General features: G+C 37.9%; 1 protein-coding gene across 1 annotated transcript; it reads left to right on the top strand.

Annotated features, from left to right (window-relative positions):
* The first annotated feature begins 834 nt into the window (after nt 1–834).
* FERD3L (Fer3 like bHLH transcription factor) lies at nt 835–1,533 on the top strand. Its single transcript, XM_004418943.3, has one exon. The coding sequence runs from the start codon at nt 1,060–1,062 to the stop codon at nt 1,531–1,533; it is 474 nt and encodes a 157-aa protein (XP_004419000.1). The 5' UTR covers nt 835–1,059.
* The last annotated feature ends 15,832 nt before the right edge of the window (nt 1,534–17,365 follow it).

The raw sequence follows: 17,365 nt of genomic DNA, 5'->3' as shown, positions 1-17,365 counted from the left end.
ACCGATCAGCAATTTAAAAGTTGAAAGATTTCTCAACAGAGGGTGAGCGGATGGACTCATTGGTTTATCGAAGGGAAAATCGAATTTTTAAAAGAAGATTGAAATTGTTTTGGGGGGGGGGGTTGCTTTGCCTCCCGCACTGGGATTATACAGTAAAGCAGGCTCTGAGAAAATATTCTGAGCTTTCCCTTTTCATTTTACTGCCATCATAACTTTTGCCCTCGAAGTAAAATCCTCTACTTGAGTAGGAGATAAGGGTACCTAAAGGAAAAGTCAAGTATCTCAATTGTTAGGCCGATTACATCAAAACAGACTTTAGAAGTCAGGGTTTGCAACGCAGCAGGCGAGCTGTTTATGATGTTTAAGGAGAAAGCCGGTTCCAACAGCGACTCTGGGGAATGTGCTCTCGGCTCCCTTACCGTGCTTACTTAAGCTAATGGGAGATCTTTCCTTTCAGTAGCCGCTGCACTGGGATACCAGACAAACAGCTCCCCTCGACCCCTGGCAGACAGGGCCCCTCTTCAAGACATCATTAAAAGCACATGCACTTGTTTTACACCCATTGGCAGCCTCGGGTGGCAAGATTCAGGACTCCCACTCAGAAGCCAAGGAGAAGCCAGAGCGGTGGAAAACATCCTTGCTTTGAAAATCCAAAGCTAAATTAAAGAACTACATGAGATAAGGAGCTTGAAGAATATTAGTTGGCTGCGGGGGTGAGGAGAGACACAAAAAGCACAGCAGGTAAGAGCTGGGGGTTGTTGCCAAGAAGGAACTGTCCCAGGTGGCGCAGCGAAAAGGCTCTCAGAATTGGAGGCCTGTCCCTTTGAGTCTTCCATGCGTGCTCAAGCTTGTCTTCTTCCATCAGTATCAAGAAGAGGGACGTTGTCAGAGCCTTCCCTATCGGTGCGACTAATCTTGTTATCAGCTTGGTTATAAATATGAATGTCCTCTAGCCCTTCGGTGATGGTGCCGCATCAGATTCAGGGCTGTTAGGAAGCCCATCACCAGTCTCGCCCCTCCCTGCGAGAAATCGATGAAACGCAGGGCCAAGCCGACGCAATGGCGGCCTATCCGGAGAGCTGTGTGGACGCCACCGTGCTGGACTTCGTAGCCGACCTGTCTCTGGCCTCCCCGGGGCACCCTCTCCTCTGCGACTTCGCACCGGCGGTCCGCTTTGGAGACCGAGATGGAAGACCCAGGAGGCTGGCGCGCTTTGAGGAGGAGGACCCAGAAGAAGAGGAGGGCGAAGTAGACGAGGAAGAGGAGGAAGAGGAGCCCGGGAGAGGAGCCTCCCTGCTGGGCCGCCCCAAGAGGAAAAGGGTGATCACCTATGCTCAGCGCCAGGCCGCCAACATCCGCGAAAGGAAGCGGATGTTCAACCTCAACGAGGCCTTCGACCAGCTGCGGAGGAAGGTGCCCACTTTTGCTTACGAGAAGAGGCTGTCCCGGATCGAGACCCTACGCCTGGCCATCGTCTACATTTCCTTCATGACCGAGCTCTTGGAGAGCTGCGAGAAGAAAGAAACCGGCTGAGCCGGGGTGGAATGGAGGTGTCTGCCCCCTCCTCGCCTGGGGGCGTGCGGGCTTGGGGTGTTTCAGGACCCCGCAGTGGGTGCGGCTGGAAGGCTAGGAAGGACGCTCCAAGACAGAACGTCTGGCCTTCTGGAGCTTGGTTCGGGATTGTAAGATGCCACAGCCCTCGAGAAGAGTGGCAGCGGTAGAGTTAATATATACACGCTCTCAGTGGAGTGTGGGGCAGGGACGGGCGGGGCACATTAGAATCGGTTAGAACAAGCTGTAGCCGTCGAGGCCTGCGCCCAGAAGCAGCTTCTGTAGGCTGGGTGGGTGGGAAGCTAATTCTCTCCGCAAACGGCAGACTTCAGGGGCTTCTATAGAGTTTAATCTCTCCGCCTTACCTTTTTTTGTTTATTTAATAGAAATAATAAAATAGAGTTTCCTAATTTTTTTTTAAGCCTCACGAGTCGGTGCTGCGACACCCCGGCAGGCGCTCGACTCGGCTCGCTCCCTTAGGGAGGTCCTGGAGCAGTGATCCGCGAGGGGTTTGAGGTGCGGGGTCTCCTGAGAGGTGAAGGGACTCCAGATTTCTCATCTGATCTTAGGCTTGTCAAGAGACGGAAGGAAGGAGATGAGAAAGGAAGGGGAGTGAGGAGACAGGCGATCTCCGAGAAGGGAGAGTATCCTCCCCTCCCCTCCGTTCCACTCCCCTTCCCTTTCCTCCCCTCAGGGGCAGCATCAGCAACCCAGTCCGGGTCCCTCCAGGAGCCCGAGGCTTGAACACGGAGGTGGGTGGGGGCAGCTCGGGCCCCTGCGCCGGGAATGCTTCTGGGCTTGGCGGGGGTCTCGGGCGTCCTGAGCCTTTGCCGCTCGCCGGTGCTTTCCTCTGTCGCCTCCGGGGGAGGGGCCAGGTCTTCCCAGGCGCAACTGCGCCTGAGCGCGCACTTTTCCATTTTTAGCTGTAGGTAGGGAAGATAGCTTTCATTCTAGCAACATCTAGGGACAGGCAAGGCAAAAAGTCAAAGGAGGATATGCATTCCTCAGCTTTGCAAAGATGTGTGCGATGGAGATGAGGTCAAAGCAGGACCATGCTGAGCGGCTCCCTCCAGTTTGGACCCTCTGCCGTTCCACAGTTCTTCTTTCTGGGCGACCTGCTAACACCTGAACTGAGGTTCTTCAGATAGGAGTAGGTGAGTGAGGAGAGGAATGGGAGTGAATAATGGCCACTTAACTGAAAGTTCAGTAATCCTAAAGGATCTATCCCGTTATTCCAACACTTCATTTTGCCTCTTATTTTGCACACCCTTGCGTGTGCGCGCACACACACACAATTCTCCCTATCATACTCTTAGAAATATAATTCATTTTATTAAGAAGTAATATATACTCATCCTAGAAAATTTGTAAAACAAAAGTTAAAAAAAGAAAAAATTAAATCACTCCACGTTACCACACAGTTATCATTTTTATCTATTTCCTTCTAGTCTTTTTTTTTTGTATACAGATATAAATTCAATATGTTTAACAAATTTGGGATATTTTTGGATACTGATCTTTTTCCACTCAGTATTATAGAATGAAAACTTTTCCCTTGACTTTAAATATTATTCAAACGTAATTCTGATTACTGTATTTTATTGTCATATTCTGATGTGTCACAGCTTAACTCCAATCCTTTACAAGTGGATAGCTATTTCATTTTTAAAAAATAAATGATTCAAAGAGCACTCTTATGTCTTCTCTGCCTGTGATAATTTCCTGATATTAGATAACTAGAAATGAAATTTCTACAGCAAATGGACATTTAAGTTTGTGGCTACAAAGGCCAGATTGCCTTCCAGGTAGGTTCTGCCAGTTCACACTCCTCCCCACCAGCACTGCAGGAATTTGCCTGTCCCTCAAGTGCCTTCATTTAAAACTTCCTAGTTCTCCTATTTATAGGAACCGGCTTAGTTCTGAAATGACGACCCTCCCAAAGATGGTTTCTCATTTTGACTGCATCTTTTCACCAGGATTTTTTCCACCTTCTACCATCAGAACATTGGGATAAACAGGTAAAAGAAAAAATGTAACCAGCTAAGATTAAACAACAACAAAACCGGGGAGTGTGTATTTTAAAATTCTCTAGCACCTTTATTAAAGTAAACTGAAATTTGGACAATGACCACTATATCAGTTTTACACAGTAAAATTACTCATTTTCTCTTCTAGACAAGTTTTTGGCTACTCAGACTAGCATATCTGCATTTCTAAAGATAAATTTAAAATTACTCATTTCAATATGTTAATGTAAAATAACTATTTCTCAACTCATCGTTAAACAGTGTTCTTCTCTCTAACTTCTTATGGAGTGCTAGTGGCTCCATCAATCCCTCATATTTATCTAATTATTCATTTATTCCATTTAAAAAATGTGTTGACATTTACATAGAGCGTGAATGGGTTCAAAATTGAAAGAGCTTACAGAAGCTCCCTTCCTTCTCCTGCTTAAAGTCCTCTTAAGAATTAAACATCATTTTAAAAAAATCTTCTAGTGTTAAGTAAGTTTAAAAAAATAGTTCATTAATATTTTGTTGAAAGAACCAATTTTGAAAACCAGAAATTAAAATAAAAAACTGTGTAGACAAAAGACCTCAAAATCATTGGGTCCTGAAGAGTAAATACCACCATCCATCATCCTTAATCCTCTCCCTCATATTCTGAACCATTCTGTTATATTCATAGTAAGCACATTATATCCCACAGTGAACACCTCTTCAGTATGCTAAATAATACCTAAAGAACCTCTAAATAAAAAGCTATTTCCTCATTATTACTAGAAGAATTATGTCCATAGTTCTTAAACTGTCAGTTTATAAATGCCTTGTTCTTTGTAAATTTTTATATGTTTAGAAGCTGCTCTAAAATGTAAAGTCTTTTAATTTTAACATTTTCTTAATCATTGTACTAATAGAATAATTTAAAGCCAAATAAGGTTCAGAAGCAGAGAAATGGATTGCCTTATTCCTTATACCAAGTCATCCATAGAGATGCGACAGAATGATCTGCATTTCAAACATGAATCCAGCACACCTCCCTACCTTGACACTCAATTTTTCTCAGCAACGTGATAGTTTTAGTTTTACCCATGTGAGATCCATGAATTCAGTGTACTTTTTAACAGAGATGTTTTTAGTATATAACACACCCTGTGTTAAAACTGTTTTATTCTTTATTATCTTCTAAACCAAATATGATAGAAATATCAGTAGACATTGGTTTTTCAATACCTTCCACTAGTTAAAAAAAAAATCCTAATAGTGTCAATTACTTCTGGAAAATTGTAATAATTGGTTTTTAAAACCTTAAAGTTATTTGGACATTTGGAATCTAAACATCATTTTAGATATTGCCTGGAGGTGGTTTATTTATATACTCTTTACTGACTGAAAACTGCCTTTTGGTCTCAAACTAAGTTCCCCATAACTATCAGGTTACTGTTAGTATTCAGACATGTAAACCAAAAAAATATCTAAATGAAATCATATTTGAAAGACATAATCAGGCTTTCCAAGGAGAGTAAAAATAATCATAAGCTGATCATCTTTTACAGTTGCCCAATATGAAAGCAGATTTTGGCAAAATTAGCACTGGAAACTGAACCAAATATTATGCTAGTATGCATAATTCCTGCGTGAACATACAATTAAGACCCTTGGATTGGTGTTTATTATTGCATTTGTCAGCATTTCCATTATAAAAATACTATTGTGGAGGGTTTATAACATAACTATGGAAATTCTGAGATGAAACTTGATAAGCACAGTTTAGCATACTTTTTTTTTTGTAATTGCAGATCTTCAAAGAAAATTTCAAAGTGGTAATGAAGATACTTAAGTACATTTTACATGTGAGGTTCCAAAATGTATGTGCAACTTTAAAAACCAAGAGATTCTATTTAATACAAAATATAAATTGGATTATTATTTTATTTTTATCAAAAATAGTTGGCAGATTAACACTATATTTTACATACTAAATCGGCTTTATATAGAATGATATTATTTCATTAAATTATATTTTAAATATGTTAGGAAAGTGTTGACGTTGTGGTATATATCTCTATCTTGGCACAAGTTCACTCAAAGGTTCCTGAACTTTGCCAACATTTTGGGTGAAGTTAGGCCCAGTTTCTGGTCAGCGCCCTCTCTTCTTGTGAATGCTGGACTAAAAAGCTTACAAAACAAGACTCAGCAGTTCTGACCATTTTGTTTTGACTTTGGGGTTTCTTTGAATCCAAAGCTCAAAACCAAACCTGGCGAGGAGGAGAAGGAAAGGAAAGAAGCAATGCAAACTGACAGGAATAAAATACCAGAAAGATGGAAAAACTTCTTCAAGTCTCTATTAACCAAAGCCTATAAATTTCCACAACTTTCTCTGTGACACTAAATTTTTAGTGCTGTGCCTAAAACACGTTCCATAAAGGAATATAAAGAAACGCAAAGGATAATATGAACGTATTTTAAAACACCCTTTATGGCTAATATTTGGTAGAATTCCACTGTTAATTTTGTACAAGGCAAAGAACTTTTAATATTCAGTGAAATCAAGAGTTTGACAAATATGACAGAAATTATCATAACAAAATGTCTTATAGTTACTTAGTGCTTTATTGTTTTCCAAGCACCATCCACATACTTTCTCTCACTTGATCCTCCCAACTAGATTTCAACAGGATCTAGAATCTCTCAATTAAATTGAGTCATCAGTGTACCATCTCAAAAATTCATTCGCTCATTGAAATAAGCATGATACTGAGATTCCTAAAAAGGACCAATGGTCACATATAAGCAACACATTACTTTGAACGATATTGCCTTCAAAGATCAAAAGCACCTTAACACACTCTGTGGATGATAAATTATGCAAAAGGTTGATATGGTCTGGCTCCCTCAAAGGCCAAATTTTACAACCTTCTATTTAGGACTCTGTGAGGGAGATTTCTACCTGCAGCCAGCAAACGTAGATGACCTCAAAGCAGCTGTTATGGACAGCTTTTTATGATTTCCAGTCTTTAAAATGGAGGAAAATATCTACGATAATATGGAAATAGATCAAACAGTTGGTGAACAACTGTTCACTGTGCTACTGTAATAGCACATATGTTAAAAAGAAAGGGTAGGTAAGTGACTTTAAATCTGAAAAAATTATCTTAGTTCATTCAGCGGAGTTCTATTTTATCAGCAGCCCAGACATTATATTTAAGTATATGCTTTCCAAATAAGTGTGCATTTATTCAAAACAGATAATTCCTGCTGGAATAGTTCTGTATCCTAATTGCAATGGTGGTTGCACTAATCTACATATGTGATAGAATGACTAGAACTATGTCTTTTTACACCAATGTCAATTTCCTGGTTTTGATATTGTACTGTAGTTATGTGAGATGTAACTAATGGAGGAAATTGAGTGAAGGATACACCGAACCTCTCCATACCATCTTTACAATGCTCTGTGAATCTATAATTAGTTCAAAATAAAAAGTGAAAAAAATCAGATAATTACCGTGACATTCCTCTGAACCTGTAAAGCACCTTACAAATGTAAATTATCATTAACTTTAGGGAGACATTCACATATACTTGATTCATGTCATGTTCTACAATTTTTCTTCAAGTATTTGGTGAAAGTGAAACCAATTTTTGTGTATGGTATTATATAGGCCCTCGAATAAAAATCAGGACTCTACCCCTAAAGGGCATAGCCAAAACTGAGTATCTGATTCTGGGTCCCTTGGTCCATGCTGACATTCTTGGCCACATACATTCTCAAGAATGGGTTTGTAGTGTTAGAGGAGCTTCACATCCTAATTCTGCTACTCAGTAAATTAGATAACTCACTTAAAACAACCAGGCTTCAATACCTACCCTGATCTGTAAAGTGGAAATAATAAACAGAGTTATTTAAAGTATCAGAAGAGATCACATAAAGTGCTTAATACAGTGCCTCACATAAAACTTAGCCAATGTTGTTATTGTTGTTGTTTATGCTATTTCAATGTTGAATCTATATACAGAACAAAATGACAATTCAGCCTTTTAGAAGAGCTCATGAGACTACGTATGACAGCAATATTAAATAGCCTGTCCTGGTTCTCCTAAACAGAATCAGAGTCTTAAATAGCATGGCATTTGTGCCCAATTTAAGCTGTGCCCTAACAATGTGTTTTTGTTTAATTTTGTTTTTAAAACGTGGAATTTAAAGGTAAGGTTTCTGGTCCATGACATATGTAATCACAGTCTTTGGTCTGCCAGGAAGGTCGCTGTAAACCCTACATTTCTAAAAATATCTAAAATTTGCATATAGGGCTTTTTATATGAAAAAGTGATACCTCAATTGGTAAATCCTCTGGGAATTTATTTTTGAGCAGATTCATCTTGAAAGCTTCGGTGTTGGTGATAATAACTGAGAAGCAGGACTGCTTCAGTTACTAAGCATTTATGCATGCCTGATCTAAGCTAACGCAAAGTCTGAAAACCAGAGATTCACTCAGCTCAGTCAACTGGGAATGGAGTAGAATGGTGACACTTTCTTTAGGTTCCCTGAGGGACATAAGAGTCCCTGTGCAGTCAAGAAAGTTAGGTGGCTGCCACCTGCCTCCCACAGAAAGGAATCAGGGAGGAAAAGAGAAAAGGCCCTTCTTTGGAGCAGCAGAGAGGGAAGTTGGGTCTTAAAGTGCATTCTTGGACATTCTGTGTTATTTCTGCCATTTACAGTCATTGAAAATTTGGCACCTGGCCTTATCCTCTTTATTTATTCACCTGGCTTTATCCTGTTTTTTTTTCACTCTGACACTAGTAGAATTATACAAAATCTCTGAAAATCTTTGTATTTTGGGGCCTAGATTTATTTGCAATTTAAATATCAGTTTTTGAAAAGATAAAGTTGGCATTAATTTACATATAATTTCTCAACCTTCAAAAATGAGTAATTTTTTTCATACCTACTATTTTATATGATAATTTTTCCTCTTTGCATTGAAAGTTAAAAGGATAATTGTGAAATATCTTGTTCCTTTTAAAAGCTTTGATTCAACGTCAAGTAGCTTATTTGAGGGTCAATGGTAAAGGGCCTTCTGAAATTTACTAAAATTTTTCCAACTTGGGAAACATACCCAATTTCAAATATTCTCACCATGGGTTCATATTTTTGACCAAAAAATGCGGTGACCATAGTTAACAAGCATTTGACAAGTAGTGGTTTTGTTAATTGTAGATCTTATTGAACATGCCACACATTTTCTTTCATCACTATTCGTTTGCCTAATCTCACCAAAGCCCATTAAAATTAGAGCAGATGAGCTCAGTTAAAATATATACATTGGATGCCACTTTGCTTCAAAATGACACAACCACAAATTAAACTTCATACCCTTACTAGTGTACTACATTTCATCAAATTCAATCAACTGCTCCTAAAGTCAACATGCAACAGGCTGAAAAATTCCAAGAACTCAAAGCATTACACAACAAAAATCTTCCCAAATTACATCCACATGAAAATATGCACCATACTTCAATCCAAACCTCAGGGTCTTTACCCCGGCCATTCTCAGAGCTTCTATTTCTATAGTTATAACCCCTCTCTCCATTGTATGATTCAGATACATGCAAACATACATACATGTAAAAGTATTTCCATCAGAATAACTTCACATGTATTTTAGAATGGAAGGCATGTATGTAATTTTTTTTTACTCCTAGCTCAAACCTTAAAAAAGGTTTTATTTTTCTTCCTTTTCCTCCATACTTTGGTAGTTTCACTCTTTTTTACTAATAGCCATCTCTTTCTTGAATACATCATATGCCATAACATTAATGATTGTTGAACATTTCCATCTTTTGTCACTAAAATTTAAGTGAGCATCCGTGTCTTTACATACATTGAAAACAAGCCCAGGAATTATTCCAGTTCTTGACTGAGCATTAGCCACATATAAGTATATCAGGCCTGAATATAATTACTAAGACCAGCAGCCAGTCAGCTGTAGAAAAGAAAGTGTCTGGAATTGCCATTTGGGAAAACTACAGAACACTCATTGATTAGATGAGGGTCATTGACTCAATGAGAAAAACAGAATTTTCCCTGGGAGCAGAGCTACTTCCTCTTGGAGAGATTCAACAGTATCTGAAGTTCAGGTAATTTACCATAACAAGAATGGAGTTAGAAAGGATTCAAGAATGCTCTCTGAACCGTGGCTCCAGTTGGGAAAATCTAAGCCATACTACACAACATTAGGATATTTTGTGGATTCTTACACTTACTTAAGGAAATTTCACTGGTAGGAATTTAGCCTAAGGAAATAATAAAGACTATATACAAAGATTAGGCTACAAAATAAGCATCTCGGTATTGTTTATAATATCAAAATATAGAAAATAGCCTAGGTGTCTAAAAATGTGAGTCCTTAGTTTAAATTGTTACAGTCATTAACGTGATGTGCAAAATAGTTTGTGCTACGGAAAGAGGATTCCCATAAATGATAAGTAAAGAAGTATTTTATAAATCAATATGTAAGGCATGATTTCATTTCTGTTTCATATGGGAATATGCGTAAATGTATACATGTATATATGCATATCTTTATATCTATAAATCTAAATGTTCATTTTATATATGCTGTAGGAGAACTGGTCATTTTGGTACTTGTTTGTATTTTTCCAGTTTTCTGTCATCCTTTTGTAGACAGAAAAATAATAAAAATTATTTTAAAACAGTGAGACTACGTCAAACTAAAAGCTTCTGCACAGCAAAAGAAACTATCAACAAAATGAAAAGGCAACCTACAGAATGGGAGAAAATATTTGCAAACCATCTATCTGATAAGGGGTTAATATCCAAAATATATAAGGAACTCATATAACTCAATTGCAAAAACACAAATAATTCAATTTAAAAATGGGGAAAGGACCTGAATAGACATTTTTCCAAAGAAGACACACAAACGGCCAATAGATATGTGAAAAGGTGCTCAACATCACTAATCATTAGGGAAATGTGAATCAAAACCAAAATGAGATATCACCTCACACCTGTTAGAATGACTTTTATCAAAAAGACAAGAGATAAGTATTGACAAGGATGTGGAGAAAGGGGAACCCTTGTGCACTGTTGGTAGGAATACAAATTGGTACAGCCACTATGGTAAATATTATGGAAGTTCCTCAAAAAATTAAAAATACAATATGATCCAGCAATCCCATTTGTGGGTGTATATCTGAAAGAAATGAAATCACTATCTGGAAGAGATATCTGCACCTCCGTGTTCATTGCAGCATTATTCACAATAGCCAAAACATGGAAACAACCTAGTGTCCATTGACAGATGAACGGATAAAGGAAATGTGGAATAGACATACAATGAAATATTATTCAGCCATAAAAAAGAAGGAAATCCTGCCTTTTGTGACAACATGCATGGACTTTGACAGCATTATGCTAAATGAGATAAATCAGACAGAGAAAGACAAATGCTGTATCTTCTCACTTATATGTGGAATCTAAAAATGCTGAACTCATAGAAATAGAGTAGAATGGTGATTGCCAGGGGTTGTGGGGTGGAGGAAATGGGGAGATGTTAGTCAAAAGGTACAAACTTCCAGTTATAAGGTGAATAAGTTCTGACGATCTAATATACAGCATGGTGAATATAGTTAATGGTACTTAGCAACAGAAAGTTGCTAAGAGAATACATCTTGAATATTATCACAAAAAAATGAAAAAGAATTATTTTAGGGGCTGGCCCAGTGGCGTAGTGGTTAAGTTCGAACACTGCTTCGGCAGCCCGGGGTTAGCAGATTCAGATCTCGGGTGTGGACCTACCACCACCTATCAAGCCATGCTGTGGCAGCCATGCCACATATGAAATTAGAAAAAGAAAGGCACAGATGTTAGCTCAGGGCTGATCTTCCTCACCAAAAAAGAAAAAATTATTTTAAATTAAAAATAGCAACCAACTGGGGCCAGCCCGGTGGCGCAAGCAGTTAAGTGCACGCGTTACGCCACGGTGGCCCGGGGTTCGCTGGTTCGGATCCCAGGCGCGCACCAATGCACCGCTTGTAAAGCCGTGCTGTGGCGGCATCCCATATAAAGTGGAGGGAGATGGGCATGTATGTTAGCCCAGGGCCAGTCTTGCTCAGCAAAAAGAGGAGGATTGGCAGATGTTAGCTCAGGGCCGGTCTTCCTCACCAAAAAAAAAAAAAAAATAGCAACCAACACAATAAAGTTTGTGAGCTCTACTCTTAGTCGTATGGCAGAATGCTGTTACTTAGGTGACAACTCTTGCCTTCTTAACTCTAAAACACTTAAACTAGGTACTTAACATGCTTAGAAATGATATTCTGTAATATTTTTCTTTGGATAGTAGAGAGCAGAACATTACCAGCATATTAGAGGCCCCTCTCATGATTTCTCCAATTATTGTCCTTCTCTCCCTGCAAGGACATCCAGTAACCTGATTTCTAACAGCCTTGATTAGCTTCCCAGTTTCTGTATTATTTTATATAAATGAAATCATTGGGTTTTGGGAAAAGATCGATGTTCACTTTTAAATCTATCTTCAATATAAGTATTCTGACAGTCCCCCCAAAAAGAGAAGTTGAAATTAATTAGAAAGATAAAGATTAAATTTAGCGTTAAATTCACAGTTAAAAATTAAAAGGGAAAGTACTTGTAAATATGCACTTAAATTTCATTGACACTGAAATGGAAAATGGAAGTGGAAATTTTAACAAGTGTTGAGGTGTTCTTTCTTAAACACAGCCGAGTTCGTCCGTAATTTATACACACACACACACATAGACACACATCCAATAAAAATAGCTACAGTAAACTATACTAATGCTAAGACATTTATTGACTAGTCAGGAATACACTCGAATTTCTAATGAAATTCCTGGTTTTTAAACAATTAGTAACCCCCAGTTTTGCTTCCTCCTTAGCCTCATGGGACTTACACTGTGTGCGTGTGTGCTTGTGTGTGTGCATGTGTATGTGTGAAGGTACACAGAGATTGTGTAACATTTAATAGTTATTTTATTTTTCAAAAAGATATATTAGAATCTGATAAATGTGATCCCAAAAAGCTTTACATATTCATATTCACACATTCATATGCATATTCATTTTCATATACTTTTCATATTCGTGGTTAGAAAACTCTGCCATATACCAAAAGAAAAAAAAATTATATTTCTAACATAAATAATTTCAAAATATCTAAAACCTGCACTGCGTTTAATAACTTTTATTGTTTTTAACATGTGACATTTTATCCCCATTAGCAATAACAGATGTCTAATGCATTAAAAAGGAAAACCCTGCACATGTGTTGAAATAGAGGACTTTACTGAAAGGAAAGCATGTACTTTGATTTATATTAGTCAAAATTTAGATACTGTACTTGGTGCTATTTCAGGAAATGAAAAGGTGAGGAAACAGTTATATACCAGTAAACCAGAGCAAAAGTCTCCATAGAAACCAAAACAGTTTCAGTGGGAGCCACTTAAGCTAAATTAATACCTAGAATATGGTCATATTAGCCCCTAGAGAGCTAATTCGAACAAAATAAAACCCTGTCCATTGATTTGTGCATGTTACATAGTATTTACAGTTCTTCTTTGTTCACATTTAATTGTCAAAACTTAATCAGTCGTTGAGATTATGAAAATTTGGGTGAATTCTAAAGAGAAAAGATCACAAAAACAATAGTGTTTATTTTCTCTTCCCCAACTCCATTATCTTCACTACTAATCTAAAGGAACACAAAGACAAATTGAAAAATAATGAGCGATAAAGCCAATTTTATTTGTTTGGCTGCTTTTTGCCTTAGCTTTCATAGGCACCTTCTCTCCTATAGACTGTTTATCTGAGTTATTGACATCCTCTCCCCACTGCAGCCAGTGCTGAGCGAGGAAATGCAAAGCCAGCAGGGACAGCAATTAATGTATTGAACAATTACTATGCACTAGCCGTTTACATAAGCTGTGTCATCCAATCTTTACAAAATACTTATTACTATGAATATTACTATACTTTACAAATAAGGAAACAAGTTCAACTTAGTTAAAATATCTTGTCCAAGCTTAGACAGTGGTGGAGCCAGATTTTGACCCAGTTGTCTCCTTCTCTAGATGTAACAGTGACAAATTTTACTATAATGTAGCTCCATGCCCATGTCAATTAGCCGGAGGCTTGCATATACTCCTTGTAAAGGTGGCCCAGCATTGTTTGAGGGTCTAGTTTGGTAAGACACTTTGACAAGCATAACCTGAAGGACTCTTTTAAGAGTTACTGTTAGTTCCTATGGTTTCAATTTATACCATCTTTCAAATAGTATACCTGTTGCTACTGGAATGATCTCAATTTCACGCAATTTGTCTTATGTTCCTCTACTCTCATTTTCCATATTTTTATTGCTTTATGTGCATAAAGTGTGAAATAATAGTTCCTTGCATCTAAATTGGGCTATTTTATTAAATGCTTCAGAAATACATACGTGTTTATGTATGTATGCATGTGTGTGTGTGACATGCATCTATAGCTTCCTACTGCCTGATGCTGTAATAAAAAGGTTACCACCTCAAGACCACATAATCCTTGGTAATTAATTCAGGTGATGCGTTTCATTAGACTCTGATTCATAATTAATCATAATGTATGCTGTATCACGTATAATGTACCTTATATATGATATTTATCGTATTTATGATGCTTAGAAAAGCAAAAAAAAAAAAAAAAAATGGCGGGGAAGAAAATATATGACCATTAGATAAATCTATCCTGTGTTTTGGCCGGGTCCACCTCACTACATTCAAACTTGATATCGCTACCCTTGTGCTACCGGACAGTAGTTACTTTCGGGGTTTTTCTCTTGTTGTTCACTTTATTTTTCTGCTCTTTCACAAAATGAACATTAAATTAAGATGAACTTCTAAATGTGAAAAGTTAACATTAAAACGGAAAATTTTTTATAAAGATGTTTATTTCATCATCTTAATAAAAGAAAAGTACAGCTTCTGGGTTGAAAATGAAGGCTGGTTCATTCCCATATGCAATGATAGTATAAGAAATAACTTGCAGGGCTGGCCCAGTGGCGCAAGCGGTTAGGTGCGCCTGCTCCGCTGCGGCGGCCCGCGGTTCGCTGGTTCAGATCCCAGGCGCTCACCGATGCACTGCTTGTCGAGCCATGCTGTGGTGGCATCCCATATAAAGTAGAGAAAGATGGGCACAGATGTTAGCTCAGGACCAGTCTTCCTCAGAAAAAAGAGGAGGATTGGCATTAGATGTTAGCTCAGGGCTGATCTTCCTCACAAAAAAAAAAAAGAAGAAAGAATTTGCTAAGTTATAATGTCACAGTCAAGGAATCCAAAACAATGTCAAGAGCACCACTGAGATCAGAGATGCTAAGAGTCCTAGCATCAAGAGGATGGTGTGGACGAACCCCAAGGAAACATCTTTTAAGAGGAAGCGCAGTACTCAGACTAACCTTAACTGTGCGGCTGGAAACGTTTCATGGAGGCTTACCATAAATTTATTACCAAATGGATCAAGTGACAAAAAGAATACAATTCTCAGATTTATGGCATTTAATTCAGAAATAGAGGTTTTCTTGAAATAAAATTCCAACCATTGGGAGAATTTCCAAGTCAGAAGATATGATTTATAACATTTTCTTCATCAGCTTAAAGTATAATGCCATTATTACGTCTCTGATTTTGTGGATGTTCTTTAGAGTACTTCACTTTTTCATAAATCTAATGTTTTTCCTTCATACCCTGACTGATTTGCTACAATGTAGTTGTAGTTGCTTTTTAATGCTCCTATATCATTAGCAATTGGCTTTCAACGTATTGTACTGTATTACAGTTCTCTAGCTGTTCATTTATCATTCATGTCACAAGGATAAGTGGGTATGTATAACAAAAAAATAAATAAAATCATTGTAGCTCTCTCCTGCTTCCCTTCTCTGCTCTCTCTTTCTCTCTCCACACACAGTTTTTTTTTCCTTTCATGCTGTCACTGTCTGTTGGATTCATTGATTATATTTTATATGCTAGCATACAAAATTAAAAGTTTCATTTCTTTTCAAGATTCTTTCCTTCTGTAAAAATGCATGCAAATTATATGTTTTCAACAGAAATTATAGAGAAAGAAAACACAAAGATATATTTTATTACAGTTTAGTGAAGTTATCGGGCTACATAAATGTCTCCTTTAGGAGAGAGAGTTTGACAAAATGATCAAGAAGGTGAACAATTTCCTGACTCCCCTTTCCCAAGTCAAATGTTCATGGTCATTCTTATGTGCAGCCCTCAACTACACAAGCCCATAAATGTCATGGTGAGGAGAGAGTGAAAAGTAGCAATAATGTAGCCTCAGTCTACATTTAAATTGGACTGGATCACATTGAGTTTTCTTGCTCTGTTCAGCATCCAGTTCTTGTGCTAACTTTCACTACCAATTTAACAAAAATCTATCAAATATTTATTGGACGCTTACGATGGACTTGGCTCTGTTCTCAGCAAAATTTTCTAGTTTGGTTAAGATATCTTGCCTAAAAAGAGCTCATAATAGAATACGGGACGTCCACTTAACCAACTTGTGCAGATATTGGATGGCATATGTGGGAGCATTAGAAATAGTAGCTATTGGAATGGAATAGAAGAAATGTAGTTAATATGTAAGTTATATGAAATGTAGTTAATATATTGTTAAGTTCTGTACTATTTTATACTTAAATATCCTTAAGTTGAGGCTGCTTAGAACAGCAGCATTGGCAAGCTGAGTAACATGGCTATACCTAGCATGTAGACTATGACTAGGTCTAAGGGAGTAAATTCCGAGCTCAGAGTCAAGTTGAAGCCAAAGATCAAGATCATTTGGTTCACTACTTGATAAAGAGCCTGCTAGTTCTAACAATATCCATTCTCCCCTTCTTCCTTTAGCAATAGAACCCATGCAGGTTACACTAGACAAGGCCATCCAACTAATGACTACATTTCACAGCCTCACTTGTAGTTAGTTGTGCCTATGTGACTAAGATCTAGTAATGGGATATGAGCAGAAGTCACATGTAATTTCTAAGATAGGGCCCTTAAAAGGGGGCCTTGTTTTCTCCCTTGATTTTCTCCTTTCCCACTGTCTGGAATGCAAAACTGAAATGAGACCTGTAGTGGCCATTTGGTCCATGAAATGGAAGTCACGTTTTGAGGATACTGGAGTAAAAAGTTAAATCTCCAACATCCAACACAGCTGAGCCACTGAACCAAGCCTGTAACACCTATCCAAATTTTTCGTAAGATAAATAAACTGCCTTGTGTAATCCACTATGTTTTTGGATCTCTTTATTATAGTGCCAGAGCCTATCTAATATATCTCTTCCTCCCAGGTGCCTCGGGACAGTGCCTGACACATAATGAAGTCTTATTAATATAGTGGACCACCAAGGGGCAGAATGATCTCAGACTACACAGAAGAATTTTAAGCCTAAGGCCAAAGTACAAATAGGCAAGACCAAGCTGAAATTGTTCTGAGCATGTTAGGCTGGCATGAGGAAGGGAGTGCTACTCACTATACCTTTTCCCAACACCAGTTTATAACACATCTCAACTCCTCATACTCTAGCCTCATCTTACAAGGTGCCATTCTGATGGTTCAGAAGGGAAAAACAGTCTAACTGTACAAAATGAAACAGAACATGAAATATGATAGAATAGAAATCAGCTGTATACATTATGATGCACAACTCAGTTATTTTCATTCTATGACAGTATGAACAATATAAATTTAAATACAATAAAATTTTTCAAAA

Source organism: Ceratotherium simum, chromosome 1 (genome assembly GCF_057802395.1).
Source record: "Ceratotherium simum simum isolate JZ-2026a chromosome 1, ASM5780239v1, whole genome shotgun sequence".
Lineage (NCBI taxonomy): Eukaryota > Metazoa > Chordata > Mammalia > Perissodactyla > Rhinocerotidae > Ceratotherium > Ceratotherium simum.
Note: the sequence above shows the minus strand (reverse complement) of the source record. Positions and strands in the feature narration are given on the sequence as shown.